The 15,802-nt window shown below is 43.8% G+C and overlaps 1 protein-coding gene across 6 annotated transcripts in view; it reads right to left on the bottom strand.

Moving 5' to 3' along the window:
* The window catches only part of INVS (inversin), a 145,403-nt gene that overhangs the window by 25,807 nt on the left and 103,794 nt on the right, over positions 1 to 15,802 (bottom strand). For 5 of the 6 annotated variants that reach the window (XM_075921591.2, XM_075921590.2, XM_075921589.2 and 2 more), the window contains one exon: positions 6,249 to 6,562. In XM_075921591.2, coding sequence (XP_075777706.2) covers positions 6,249 to 6,562 — 314 coding nt within the window. The remainder of the gene's footprint in view (positions 1 to 6,248; positions 6,563 to 15,802) is intronic. The other variant, XM_075921587.2, reaches the window with a different exon arrangement.

A 15,802-nucleotide genomic window follows, 5' to 3' on the forward strand; every position in this document is an offset into this window, starting at 1 on the left:
TTCCTTGGATTGTCCTTCTTCGCTTTTTTAAAGATGGGCACCATATTTGCCTTTTTCCAATCATCCGGGATCTCTCCCAATCTCCGCGAGTTTTCAAAGGTAATGGCCAAAAGCTCCGCAATGACATTTGCCAACTCCCTCAGTATGCTTGGATGCATTAAATCCAGACCCATGGATATGCGTATGTCTAGCTTTTCTAAATACTTCCTAACTTGTTCTTTCCCCACCAAGGGCTGTCCACCTCCTTCCCCTACTTCGTTGTTTAGTGCATTAGTCTGGGAGCTGACCTTGTTCGTGCAAATAGAGGCAAAGAAAGCATTGAGTACTTCAGCTTTTCCTACATCATCAGTCACTTTGGGTATGTCTACACTACCCTCCTAATTCGAACTAGGAGGGTAATGTAGGCATACCGCACTTGCAAATGAAGCCCGGGATTTGAATTTCCCGGGCTTCATTTGCATAAGCCGGGCGCAGCCATTTTTAAATCCCGGCTAGTTCGAACCCCGTGCCGCGCAGCTACACGCGGCACGGAGTAGCTAGTTCGGATTACGCTTCTAATCCGAACTAGCTGTACTCCTCGTGGAATGAGGAGTACAGCTAGTTCGGATTAGGAAGCCTAATCCAAACTAGCTACTCCGTGCCGCGTGTAGCTGCGCGGCACGGGATTCGAACTAGCCGGGATTTAAAAATGGCGGCGCCCGGCTTATTCAAATGAAGTCCGGGAAATTCAAATCCCGGGCTTCATTTGCAAGTGCGGTATGCCTACATTACCCCACTAGTTCGAACTAGTGGGGTAGTGTAGACATACCCTAAGTTACCTCTCTCATCCAGTAAGGGTCCCACACCCTCTCTGATCACCCTCTTATTGCTAACGTGCCTGTAGAAACCTTTCTTGTTACCCTTCACATCCCTTGATAGCTGCGATTCCAATTGAGCTTTCGCCTTCCTGATAACTCCCCTACATTCTCAAGCAATATATTTATACTCCTCCCTTGTCATCTGTCCAAGTTTCCACTTCTTGTAAGCTTCCTTTTTGTGTTTAAGCTCGCCAAGAATTTCCCCAGTAAGCCAATCTCATCACCTATCATATTTGCTTTTCTTGCTGCACATCAGGATGGTTTCTTTCTGTGCCTTCAATAAGGCTTCTTTAAAATAATGCCAGCTCTCCTGGACTCCTTTAACCTTCATGTAAGCATCCCAGGGAATCCTGCCCATCAGTTCTCTGAGGGAGTCAAAGTCTGCTCTTCTGAAGTCCAGGGTATGTATTTTGCTACTCTTCTTTCTTCCTTTGGTCAGGATCCTGAAATCTACCATCTCATGATCACTGCTTCCCAGGTTGTCACCCACCTCTACTTCCCCTATTAGTTCCTCCCTGTTTGTGAGCAGCAGGTCAAGCTGCAAATGGCCCCTGGTTGGTTCCTTCAGCACTTGTACCAAGAAGTTATCCCCAACATTCTCCAAAAACTTCCTGGATTGTCTGTGTACTGCTATATTGGTCTCCCAACAGATGTCAGGGTGATTAAAGTCCCCCATGAGAACCAGGGCCTGTGATCTGGAAGCTTGTCTCCGTCATCTGAAGAAAACCTCGTCTACCTCATCCACCTGATCCGGTGGTCTATAGCAGACACCAACCACAACATCACCCCTGTTGCTTCCACCTCTAAACTTAACCTATAGATTCTCAAAAGGCTTTTCTCCCTCTATATAGTGGAGCTCTGAGAAATCATACTGCTCTCTTACATACAATGCCACTCCTCCTCCTTTTCTCCCCCATCTGTTCTTCCTGAACAGTTTATACCCTTCCATGACAGTGCTCCAGTCATGCGATTCATCCCACCAAGTCTCTGTTATTCCAATCAAATCATAGTTCTTTGACTGGGCCAGGGCTTCTAATTCTTCCTGTTTGTTTCCCAGGCTTCTTGCATTTGTGTACAAACACCTTAGATAACCAGTTGATTGCCCTACTTTCTCCATTCGAGTCAGGGGTCCTCCTCTGTTGCTTGTTCCTCCTTGTGATTCTTCCCGGTATCCGACTTCCTCACTTACCTCAGGGCTTTGGTAACCATCCCCCAATGAACCTAGTTTAAAGCCTTCCTTAATTAGTTTGCAAGCCTTCCCGCGAAGATGCTCTTTCCTCTCTTGGTTAGGTGGATCCTAGCTCTTCCTAACAATTCTTGTGCCTGGAACAGAGTCCCATGGTTGAAGAAACCAAAGCCCTCTCTCCGACACCACCTGCGCAACAATGCATTTACTTCCTCAATTCAACGATCCCTACCCGGACCTTTTCCTTCAACTGGAAGGATGGATGAGAACACCACTTGTGCTTCAAATTCCTTGATCCTTCTTCCTAGCGTTACATAAACTGCAGTGACCTGCTCAAAGTCATTCTTGGCCATATCGTTAGTTCCTACATGGAGAAGCAGAAAGGGATAGCGATCTGAAGGTTTGATCACTTTCGAAAGACTCTCGGTCACATCCTGAATGTGAGCTTCTGGTAAGCAGCACACGTCTCAAGATTCCAGGTCTGGACAGCAGATGGATGACTCAGTCCCTCTTAGGAGGAGTCACCAACCACCACCACCCATCTTCTTCTTTTGGGGGTGGTGGTCGTGTAACCCCCATCCCTAGGACTACGCATTCCATGCCTTCCGGTAGATGCTGTTCCCTTCTGATTTCTTCCCTGAGGACAGTGCCTGTGGAGAGAGCCTGAAAATGGATACTTACCTCTACAGGAATGGGGGATACCTGTGTTGGCCTTCTTCTTCTTCTAGAGGTTACATGCTGCCAGTTCTCTTCCTTGTCCTGTACTGACCTCACTGGCTGTTCAGCCTGCTGTGCCTGCAAGATTAAGCACTGCCTTCTATCGAGGAAGTCTTCATCCTCTCTGTTGGATCGTAGGGTCGATACTTGGGCCTCGATTTCTCTAATTTTTTCTTCCAAAATGGTGACCAGCGTGCACTTAGTGCCGATAAAATCCCTTCTTTCTTCTGGGAGGAAGACAAACATGGCACATGCTGTGCAGGTAGCAACAGCAGACCTATCACCATACATACCTGCCTTCCTTCCAAGAGATTCCTAAGATCTTATTAAATGTCTCCTTGAAGGGCAGGAGAGAGAAAAAAAAATTCTTCAAGGAAAAGAGCACCAAACACTATCGGGGTCTCCCAGGGTGAATTCCCAGGCAAACTCCTGTGTTGGCTGCTGCCCTGTTCGCTGCTCTCTGCGTTCACTTTGGCTGCCTTTTTTAGAAGGCTGAGGGTAGGCCCGGCTCCAAGCCTTGCCTCTGATGCAATCAAGCCCTGAAGGCCCACCAGAGCTCAGGAAGTTTTGATAATAGTTTAATGAAAAGGTTTTAAAGAATGGCGAGTGTATTGTGCCCCATTCCCAACTCCCTCTCAAAACTCCCTGTTATCAGCCTCTGTTTGCAAGCTCCCTGGTCGCTGACTCACTGCTATAGAAAGCCCTGGACTGCCTGATAGCCCCTCCCCTGATTAAGGCTCAACCAATGAGCAGAGACGTCTAGATTTCAAACCTTGATGTGAAGCTCACAGCTTCCACCTGCCAGCCACAGCACGCACACCTTGGGGGGGGGGGGGGGGGGGAGAGAAGGGGAAGAGGAGAAAAAAATCCCACAACCAAATCCCAGTTAAACAAACACAAGCTCAGCACACAGCAAGAAACCCCCAAACACAAACACACACTACAGATAGTCACTTCCCTCAAGGGTCCTGTATTAGCACCTTCTCTCTTGGAGAACTCCCTCTCAAAACTCGCTGTTATCAGCCCCTGTTCACCTGCCAGTTCTCATCCTCAAAGTAAACCTGCACAACACTTTCAAAAGGTGAGCCTGGGAGCTTAAATTCATAACACTGCTAGATGCTAAAAATTGTGCACATAGGAATCATGGAAGAGAGACACTGGATTTACTGTTTATTTCAACAAGCTATAACCCACTAACCACCCTCACCCCTCCGCTGATTTTTTCCCCCTTCCCTTCCCTATCTATGATTGCAATAGTGTTAACAGGCCACATAATCTTGAAATGTGTGTTAACTATTTCTGTCAAACATCTGTTTCACATTGTATTTAGCTGTGACTCTCTAAGTTTCTCAGACGTGAAGAAGAGCTCTGTGTAAAATTGAAAGCTCATTTCGCTCAACAAGAGAGGATGGTCCAATGAAAGATGTTACCTCTCCCACCTTGTCTCTCTAAAATCCTGGGACCAACACTAGCTACAACAAACCTCTTATCAACAGATTCCTGTCATTTTAGAAGCTTATTAAACTCTGTGTGTGCATGTGTGGTGGTGGTGGTGGTGGGGGTTAGTAGGTTAACTGGAAGTTAACTGTTTGAGAGCTTAAATAATAGTTTATAACTAAATTATGGACATGAAAGATAGAACCCTCCATTTTGTGATACTTGCATTTTATAAAAAGTCAACCAGCAGGAGCATGTCACTGTGAGCAAATCCTGAAACATGATTTGGTGAAAAATCAGGAAAATGGACTTGTGAGAGGTTGAAAGAAAATAGAATTCATTCCTCCTTTGAATTTTTTATACTTTTTTTTGGGTTCCCTTTCCTCCTCCTCTTTTTTTTTTTTTGCTTCTTTCAAGCTTGTTGTCCCTTTTCCATGCCTTAGCTTTGCCCTCCCATATTTCCCTTCTATAGCTGCCATAAATATTTATTCTACAATGGAAAAACTTATCTCTGACAAGTCTTGACTTTTTAGTTGCCTTTGCAATTTTAGCATTTTAATGAGGGGTTTACGAGAGAAGGCATTTACTGTACAGTATATGCTGTGATTTACACTACTATTTTTTATCGTTACCCAATACTTAGCCCAATCATTAAAATGTTTGACCAAGAGAGAAAGTTTTTGTTTGATTTTGCTATGCTGTCTGGTAGGCTGTTTTCCTGCTCCCAAGGTAAAGAACTTTGGGTGATGACTCTGAAGAAACAGATCTTTAACTTCCTTTTTCTTTGCTACATAATAATAGATGTTCAGATGTCTGAAGAACAGACAGGAGGTGGGGATAATTTTACATCTGAGACACCAGCAAGAGTTCTTGGAGTCCGAGGTTGCTGGATGGCAGGTTACAATGGCCTCAATTACAGCTGTACAATTCTTTCGCAATATAGCTAAGGTGAAGACCATACACTAGTCTTATAAATCAAGAAGTTACTAGTTTTTCTCACTAGTGGCTCAGTTATTAATTGTGTTTGGATAATATTCTGTTATTTGTTTTTTGGATGGCTAAGCATGTACTAGAAATTCAGCTCAAACAATTCTAATGTACGTGTACTTTTAGCCCTCCTCCTTGTAAATCTTTTCTTAATATGATAGAAGATTATAAGAGAAATAAATCTTGCAGTTTCCCTAGAAAGACATTTTCACAGATACTTTGGGGATAGAGGAAAGGAATGTGGGTGTGGAAGGAGCAAGAAGGAACGTGGTGTCCTCCAGAACATCTTGCACAACTTGGGATGAGGGGAGTAATCACAGTGCTTGTTCGCAGGGAAGCACCAATTCTGCTTCCTCCTGCTGTCTTCAAGGTGCAAGTTCCCTCAAATACAATGGGAAAAATGCCTGGATATGGCACTCTAGGCATGCTCTGCCACACTGGCAGCAGCCTCCGCAGTCCTGCTACGTGCTGAGGACCTTCATCTTGCACAGACTGTCTATATACAAAAATAACATTAGCAATTTTCCCATTGAAGTTCACCAGAAAACCCAAATGTATGTCGAATGAGTTTTTTTTCTTAACATAAAGCAACACTGCACTTAATACTAATTGCTTAGGAGGGCAACACAGCTATTTACACAAAACAATTTATACCCACTTATATAGGATAGGAAATAACTGGTCAAAAGGACAGAAATAAAGACAGGTGTTTAAGTGATAACTTAGCAGTCAGCTCCCTTTATTTGAAACAGAACCCCAGATAAACTAAGAAGCTCCACTACTAATCACCTGTCTAGAAACATTTTAAATAGAAAGTCTTAAACACATAATAAATGTTTCTAATTATGACCATATTAACTGACAGAACTTGCATACTAAAATATGAATAATAGCCAAATGAATATATTAGTATCCTGTATGTCTTGGTTTAAATGATAAAAACAAACGAAGAGGGAGCACGATGTGTTTGCTCTCATGATGGAAATGCTCAGAGAGAACCCATCTCTAGAGTCTCATTGGACATCCACCACATAGTTAGTCTGGCTAATTCATTGATTACAAACCCTTTTTGTTCTTGTTATCTTCACCTGGTAGTTCTGCAGATGAACATTTTTCCTTAGGTGTCATTTTGTTTTCAGAAGTTGCTGATGATCTTCTGTTGTTTTTCCCTGTTTGATTCTGAGAAATGTTACTGCGGAAAAGCCTGTTATTACTATGCACATCAATTTGTTTGCTGGACAGCTGTGGAATGCTAGGAGTTCTGTTACTCTTCTCTCTATCTGTAGGATGTGGCTGTATTTGCACCCTATTGAGTACTAAGTTCTGCATTCCCTTCAGAAGTTCTGCTTCTTTCCTCTTATTTTCTTCTTCACGTTTCCTGCAATTAAAATTGTAAGATGATCAGAATATAAGAAAACTGGGTGACTGAGCAACAAAATGTGAGATGAAACTCAATGTTGATTAATGCAAAGTAATGCACATTTGAAAACATAATGATGGGCTCTTATCTGTTACCACTCAATAGAGAGTTCTTAGAGCAGGCCTGGGCAAAATACCCTCCCCACAGGCGGGATCTGGCCCGCGAAGCCACCAGATCTGGCCCACGGATGCAGCAGGGAGCCTTGAGCAGACTCCCTGCTTGCCCCGCTATCCCCGCATGCTGCTGAGAAAAGGGGCCATTGCAGACTTGCGGGGCTCTGTTTGAACAGCTGTGAGCCCAGATAAGAGGGGGAAAGCTTCAGGTACTGCTCCGGCCCCAGCACAATCCCACTGGCCAGTCCCCAGCCAATGGGAGCTGCCTGTTGTCAACAGGCAGCCTGCAAAGCACCCTCCGGCTCTTAGCTGTTCAAAAACCACATGGCCCCTGCAGCCAGTGCAGGGATGGGGAAGGAAGGGAGTCTGCTTGAGAAGGCTGCTAGCTGGAGTCAAGTAGCTAAGTCTCCCAGCCAGATACTGCCTCTGGCACCCCAAACCTCTGCTCCCTTACCCCACATAACCCAAACCTTCTGCCTCCTCCCCCCCCCCCCCCGTCTGCATATCCCCTCACAGCTCCTGTAGCCCAATCCCCTGCCCCTGGTCACAACCCAAACCCCTGCACCCCAGTCCCCTGCTCCAAGTCAAAAACCCCTCTTGCTGAAGGTCACAACTCAAACCCCTGCACCCTAGTCCCCTAACTCAGGTCAAAATTGCCTCTTTCACCCAAACTCCCTCCCAGACCCCACACCTTCTCCTGCACCCCAATTCGTTACTGCAAGCTTCCCTCTTCACTCAACCGCAATACCAGACCCCGCACCTTCTCCATTAATATGGACAAGTGAGGCTCTTGGCTACTTTCCAAATTCTTAAGAGTGTCTCCCATCAAAAATTATTGCCCACACACCTGTCTTAAGAGTCAGAGTGGATAGTTCTCTCAAACACCCAACGTGCAGAGTAGCCAAAAATGCTAACAAAGCTGGGAATCATTAAGAAAGGGACACAGAATAAGACAGAAAATATCTTATTGTCTCTACATAAATCCATGGTATGCTCACATCTTGGATACTTACATAAAGATCTGGTCACTCTATCTCAAAAAAGATATACTGGAATTGTAAAAGGTTCAGAAAAGGGCAGCAACAATGATTAGGGGAATGGAACAGCTGCCATATGAGGAGAAATTAATAAGACCAGGACTTTTCAGGTTAGAAAAGAAAGGATTAAAGGAAGGATATAATAAAGATCTATAAAATCATGACTGGTATGGAGAAAAAAATAAGGAAATGTTATTTACTTTTTTTCATGACACAAGAGCTAAGGGTCACCAAATGAAATTAACAAGCAACAGGCTTAAAAAAAATGATGTATTTTTGCACACAACACACAATCAACCTGTGGAACTCATTGCCATAGGATACTGTAAAGGCGAAGATCATAACTGGGTTCAACAAAGACCTAGATTAGTTAATGGAAGATAAGTCTTTCAATAACTAATAAACCATGATGGGGATGGATGGTGTCCGTAGCCTCTGTTTGCCAGAAGCTAGGAATGGATGTCAGGGAATGGATCATCTGATGGTTACCTATTCTGTTCATTCCCTCTGGGGCACTTGGCATTGGCCAGTATCAGAAGACAGGATAATGGACTAAATGGACCATTAATCTGACCCTGTATGGCCATTCTTATGTTATGCAAAGTCAATATTATAAAGTGTTAAAAAGACCAAATACTACATCATGTTTCTTAAAATGATTCAATTGTCAGTGGGAACTTAACTTAAATCACAACATGAGCTTAATATTCTAGATTCTTCATGCTTTTATTTTCAGCACTGCCTGCTAAAGTAATAGATGCATGTGGTGCTGAAACCTCTCTTGACACAACGTAACAAGTGTGTACTTATTTTGTTATTTTGTTCATTTATTTTGTTTGGTAACTACATATTATAAAAACTACTTAATCCTGATAAAGGCATCTGCTTTTTCTTTCCCACTGAAACAATTTCCCAGACTTTATTTCTTCATTCCACAAACGCTGTTATCAAAAGTAGTATTTATTCTCCTGTGGTGTTTAGAGGTCCCAGCCAGGATAAGACTCCATTGTGCTAGGAACTGTGCAAACACATCAGACATGATTCTTGCTAGGGATATGAGCCAGAGTGTAATTGAATAGTCATGTAACCGCATGAAATCTTAGCAGTTACATGACTATTCAATAGGTCCCTGGGGTGGAGCTGGCAGTCAGTGCACTCCCAGCATGCTCCTGGGGAGCCCCCTACCACCCTGCGCTGCTGCCTCTGTATCAGAGGCAGCAGGGCAAGGTGGCAGCAACTCCTGAGTGTGTGGGGTCCAAGTTCCCCACAGAGGCTGGTCCACAGCAGCAGCCTCTCTCCACGGGGAAGCTCAGAACCCCCATGGACAGGAGCTGCTGCCGCAGACCAGCCTCTGCCTGCGGCAAGCCCAGGCCACCGCGAATAGAAGCTGCTTTACAGCAACCTCCCCTGTCACCCCCGGCTGCTACTTCTAATGGAGGCAGCAGCCTGGGGTGGAGGCAGGCAGTACCACAGTGTTGGTGTTGGCAAGAACCAGCTTTTAAGCTGGCTCCCCACACCAATGGCTCCTGTATTGCCCCCTTTACTGCCTCTGTAGGAACAAGCGGGGGGGGGGGGGGAGGGAAGTGGGTCTGCAGAACTGGCAAGCGTGGGAATCCTGCTTGAAAGCTGGCTCCCCATGTGTTTTGGCTCTCATCTGCCCCCCTCATGCTCTGTGCTGTGGCCTCTCTATCAGGTGCACCGGTGGGGAGGCAGGCAGATCCTGTGCTCATGGAGAGTCTGCTTAAAGCCAGCTCCTCCCAGGCACCAGCTCCAGCTCCCCTCTCTATTTGCTGCCTCTGATACAGAGCAACAGACAAGGAGTATGATCTTAGGAGCTGTTTTGAATTAATCCTGAAGCAGTGCTTCAAATTAATCATGTTTGTAGATCAAATCATGTAGCCTTCTTTTGCAAAAAAAAATTAATGTATGTTACACAAATGTAAAATATTTAAAACCAAAGATGTGAATGCAAAAGTTGTGTACACTTATTTTACCAATAAAATATTTGATTTTAAAAATGGAGAAAATGAGTCTTTGAAAATAAATATTGGATAGATGGAAAGTTGATTTTAGCCAAGATTAAAAATAAATACAAGTGGAAGTGCAATACTTTTAAACTCTGCAGGCTTTTCCTCAGAAGTGGAATAAATCCCATAAGCAAATAAACAGAAAACTAAGCCGTGGTTATAAAATAAAGTGACAATTCTTCCTATAAAAATGGACAGGTGGTAAATGTCAGATAATGTAGCCTCTCTGATATTTTAATTTGCTTCCAATGCTGTAACATGGTTTGTGGACTGTTGACACATTAGCTCACAGCACAGCATATGACAGGTTAGTTATGCAGCATGTCATCATCAGTTCCTGTGATTCATATCAATGCCAGTATGTGTCATTTCAGTGTGATCTGTCAGGGAGAAGCCTTAGCTTTATCTGTCATTGCTATCTTAGCATGTATGCTCTGCAGAAGCAGCTGATTGAACCCAGGTGCCTGAAAAGCTGCTAATTGATCTACAAACTGCACTCCTGGCAGGTTGAGGTACTTCAGCATTCCCTCCGGCATTGATAACAGTGGCTTGTTTCAAATAATAATATTGGCATTGCACAGACAGACAGCGTGTGGGTGTCTGTCTCATGTACAGTATAGATCTCACTGCCGTTACTCTGCCATTTGATCTGATAAATTAGACCTTGCTATTCACAGAACAGTCATTTTCTTTTCTCCCAGAGAAGCAAACAGTCTACTACCTGAATCCACAATTCTGTCCATAAAAGAAATGACCCAGGCAATATACAATCAACCTAAGAGTAGCCTGGACCTTGTCACTCTGAATTCAAGTCTATCTGTTGACTAGCAGAACAGAGAACTGAAACACTATGCTAATGATGACTGCTTTTTGCCAGTTTTACAAGCCTAACTGGTGAGCTAGTCTACTACACATCTGAGAGCATTTGTCTGTCTGTGTAACTGGCTGTTCACCCAAACAGTAAGAACTAAGAACACCAAACGTGGTATACAGCTTCCTCTTATTGTACTGTAAAACAATGTAAGAGTTTGGTTGTGCCAGGAAAATGGGATGTACCTGGAATGGGATTGCTTCTCATAAAACCGTACGAAAAGAGAATACCAGAAAAGAGAATTACCAGGCTGATGGAAGAGGCTGTATGGAGGCACACCCCCTTAGGACTGCCTGATGCTCCCACCATCCATGTGCCTTTTAGGGAGGGAAGGGGGTGGAGGGTCTGAAGCTCCACCCATCCCCAAATTCATTCGACTACTTCAACAGCTGATAAGGGAAGGCAGCCCAGCTCAGTCCCAGCTCACGCTGATTCTGGGACCTACGCCTGCAGCAGCTCTGCATTTTAAATGCAGGGCTGCCTGCCCACCCGGCTCTTAGTACATTTAAGCTGCAGAGCTGCAGCAGGGGTAGGTTCCAGCAGGCCACCGGGGACAGGTGCTGCTTCGCAGTAGCAGCCTCTGACCACAGGAGTCTCAGAGGACAGGGACTGCTACCAGAGCAGCCTCTATCTGCAGTCATTCCGGGCCACCACCAACACGGGCTGCTTTGTGGCAGCAAGGAGCTGGGACCCCTTGTGGGCAGAGGCTGTTTCATGTCAGGCTCTCCTGCCCCCGCCACTGCTGCCTCTGATACAGAGGCAGCCAGAGGAGGAAGCAAGTAGTCAACTAGAGTAACTGGCTTATCGGTTAGTCGACTACTTGCTTATATCCCTAAGACAAACCTGGACCTCAGCCAAAGGACAAGCACTCCTCCCCTGGCTGTGCCCACTGGAGATGCCGCAGCCATCGAGAGGTACTTCTCATCTGGCCCCACACTGCTGTGGGGAGAGAGGGCCGAGCTAGTCCTCTCTCCCTGGGGCAGCCTGCATACAGAAACCCTTATCCCCAGACCCATCAAAGAGCAATAATTTAAATGAAGCACATGCATTTTCATTTAATTAAAAAAAAACTAATTAAGGATCTAAGCGATGCCAGGTAAATCTTCTAGTAAACATGTAAAAGGACTTCTGTGTTTCAAGTTAGACAATTATGCATCAGATGCCTGAATGAGGAGGAGGGAACCTCTGAATTTTGAGGCACTGCACAGCTGAATGTCACTTTCCTTCAGTCCAATCAGGAGTGTATACCTTGCAGTTTATTTTATTTATTTTGAGATTAAATTCAATTTATTTTACACTGTGCCAACCCCCTAATTTGGAATGTGCTGTAGAATTTTGTACTGAAAATCCATAATTACATTGTTGTAGTTGTTGAGCAGAAGCTGGATGTTTTGACTGCTGAATGGGAGACAGTTGGGTCTTTTGGCACCCACCAAGGCAAAGAAAGTAGTTTGAGGGTCTTGACAAACAAGAATAAATTCAAGCGTTGGTTTTTGGGAAAAGACACTTCTCTTTTTTCCTCTCCCCTTTCCAGGAAGCAGAGGGGGCGATTTTAAATTTTGGAGATAGCAGGAGGTGAATTCCTCATTCCTTACACCTTGACCGTAACCAGTCACCTCACTGAGCCCTGCCCTGACATCTGCCACTACATCCAACAACAGAGAAGGAAATTAGCCTGGATTTATGCTAATTAATGTATCAGAAGTGAAACAGTTAATAATGTTTCCATTTAAGCTGTCCTTGTTAGGGTTCATTATTAACAACCTGCTGAGATGAATGGGTAGTTCATTCCTCTCTGGGTACGTCTACACTAGCCCCCTAGTTCGAACTAGGGAGGCTAATGTGGGCGACCAAAATTGCAAATGAAGCGCGGGATTTAAATATCCTGCACTTCATTAATATGTTCCTGGATGGTCGCCATTTTGGAAACTGACTAGCCCGGAATAACTGCCCGCGTCTGGTGAGCAAATACTCAGTGTCTTACTGACGATATCTAGGGGATGTCTACAGTGCAACTGAGAATGAGCCTCCTAGATGAGATCATAGACTTATGCTAGCAGGGCTCAAGATAGTGTGCTAAAAACAGCAGAGTGGATGTTTTGTCTTGGTTGGCAGCTTGAGGTCTCAAGCCCAACGGATTCCCTGAGTCTGACTTTGTGAGTAGGGATGTAGTTGATTAGCAAAAGTTTGTAGGTTAATGCTACAGACTACATGCATTTTCTCCTCCCCTCCTCCTTGCCAGTACATTTTTTAGCAGGCTGGCCAGCAGCCCAGATCCGGGACCACACCAGGTCCATGACCCATCTGTGCTGCAGCTCTGCAATTAAAATGTATTAGGAGCCAGGTGGTCAGGCAGCCTGGCTCAGTTCTGGCTCATGCCCGGTCTGGGAGCTCAGCCTCTCAGCTCCCTGCCCCAGACAGGGGCTGCTGCCATCCTGTGCTGCTGCCTCTGTATCAGAGGCAGCAGTGCAGGGAGACAGGCAGCTGGTCCACAAGGGGAGCTGTTTTGTAAACTGGCTCCTCTTATGGACCAGCTCCTGCCTGGCACCCTGAGCTGCTGCTTCTGATACAGAGGCAGCAGCATGTAGTGACAGGGGGCTCCTCAGGAGTGGGGCTGAAGGGGACTGGTTGCTGGCCCTACCAACAGGGCTATAGTCAAGTAACCAATAAGAATTCATAAAGTTAATTGACTATTCAATTAACCAATATTTAACATCCCTATTTGTGGGACTAACCCAACTCTCCACTGGAACTGCAAAATCATTGCTACTTTCAGTGTGCTAGCTCAAGTCTGTCTACCTGGGCTGGGAGGCTCACTCTCAGCTGCAACACAGACCTCCCTTAGAGACCACAATGGTAGTTACTGTCTGCAATGCAATAAAAAAAAACCTGGTTGGCCTATGCCAGCTGACTTGGGCTCAGGTAAGGGCTGTTTTGTTGCAGGGTTGACATTCAGCCTTGGGCTGGTGCCCAGGTTCTAGAACCCCATGCAGTGGAAGGGTCCCAGTGCATGAGTTCCAGTGTCAGCACAAACACATACAATGAAATACAAGCCCTGTAATCCCGAGCCACATGGCTAACCAATGCTGTGCAGGCAAACACTCAGTTCCTTTCCTACCTCAGAATTTATTATGAGAACTTCAAAGTAGAAGGTAGGAGTGTGGGTTGTGGAGCGCACAGAGGGACACACAGCATTGGTAGCCTTGAGGCAGAGCATGAGGAAGGGCAAACCAATGCGCAGGCCAAATGGACATTGCTATCAAATTTCTCCGATCAACAGTGCAAGGAGGCAGACACTGGTCCATATGGAGCTACTTGACACTAGGGACACTACTTGAAGAACAACATGAGACAAACTGATCTGATTGTTGTCATCATCCCAGTTTTAAGCCTCAGTAGTTGAAAAAAATAATTAAAATAATGCAAGTGTCAGAATTAATATTGTTTTTCATCTTGTTCAGCCTCTCAATATAGCCTGGAGTTTCTTAGTTATGGAGCCTCTTCTGTTTTAGGGTCTTTCCACATTTGAGGTGGTATTTCCTCTGTAAATGGAGTTTTAACATGGGATATCTATGCTGCTTCCCTTGGCTAATAACAATACAGCAGATTGTGTAAATGGCTTGGGATATGGTTGCTGGATCAGTGAAAAAAACCCTATTGACAGATTATTTCTTCTTTGGGATTCCTGACACTTTTGGCTGCATAATACAGCCTGAATAATCATTTTGATTTAAAATTTCTGTACTTCCCTCTCATAACTTGACATTGCAGGTATCTCATTTTATTAATTAATTCGTATTCCACAACTGTGAACTTTTATCAGATTCTTCTCCTTTTCAAGAACAAGTTTTTTATTCTGGAATTATAGAGTCATAATTTCATTTCCTCGTAACACGTCTTCCTTCTTCAGTTTTTGTTATCTGCATCTGGGTGTTTGAGGTCTCGAGCAGATATCACTGACTAAATTGGTTCATAGGTTGCAATAATTTCTTTGTAACCTTAAGATTTTTTAAAAATAAAAAGACTTTTTAAAATAAAAGCGTAGATTGTAGAACACATGTTAAAAGACTTTAGAAAAAAATTGGGGTTGCTTAGTTGCCAGGAGCCAGCCCCATCTGGTCTCTGCAGACAGCAATCAATTCTGCAAATAGGACTCTGGAGCTGACCCTAATAAGTTCACTAGTTCTCAATCGACTATCATACATGAATGTATGAAATCACAAGACTAAACAAAAGCCCCCAAATAGCAGGTATTTACTGAACAGGATATCCAGTTAGGACTCTAGAAATTAATGTGTGTCATCAGAGCAAATGATCTTATATGCAGCATGGCAGGATTGTTGAACTTTGCCACATACACTCTTGAACAAAATACTTGCATACTCTTGAACAAAACACTTCCTGTCCATTTTAACTCAACCATCCTTGTCTATCCTTATCCATTTTTAGATTAAGTACCCAACATTTTAAAAACAAACTACACAAGAACATTACAACTTGTACAATGATTAATATGAAACTAAAAAAATTTAAAATTTGAGAAGAGAGTTTTAAATACGTTAGTTGAAATCTATTTTGTTTTAACCTATGAAACAGTTCACCAGCATTCAGGATTCCCATATGCTGTCTACATTTATCTGGAGAGAAAGTTTATCAGATCAAGAGGGATATTAGCTGGCTGTATGTAACTAGGAGTAAAACATTGCCAAGCTTAACTGTAGAATGCACAGATGGGATTCACAGAATGGTGATAACATAATGTCCCCTCCAGTTTATGACAGATCATAAAATTGCAATTAGATACAATTTCTTATATGTGATAACTTGATATGCATATATGCTCAAATTGTATTTCAATTTCATTTAAGTGAATATTTTCCCCTACTTGATATACTTTGTTTCTTTTATTTTCAACCGATCAGAAACAGTATCATAAATGTTATAAAAATGTAAATTAAAACACACATAAGAGAGTAACAGATACATCCAAAGATCACAATGAAAGAATGATGCATTATGAAATTTTGTAGATACAGGTAACACTTTTCAAAACCCCAGTGCCATCGGAAGTCGGAAAATAAATTGTTTTGGCCAAATGAGATCCAAATTATATAGACAGAAGCACAGCATTGCATGTTAAAAAGAAAATT

Source organism: Pelodiscus sinensis, chromosome 2 (assembly GCF_052426305.1).
Source record: "Pelodiscus sinensis isolate ZL-2025 chromosome 2, ASM5242630v1, whole genome shotgun sequence".
NCBI classification, from domain to species: Eukaryota; Metazoa; Chordata; order Testudines; family Trionychidae; genus Pelodiscus; species Pelodiscus sinensis.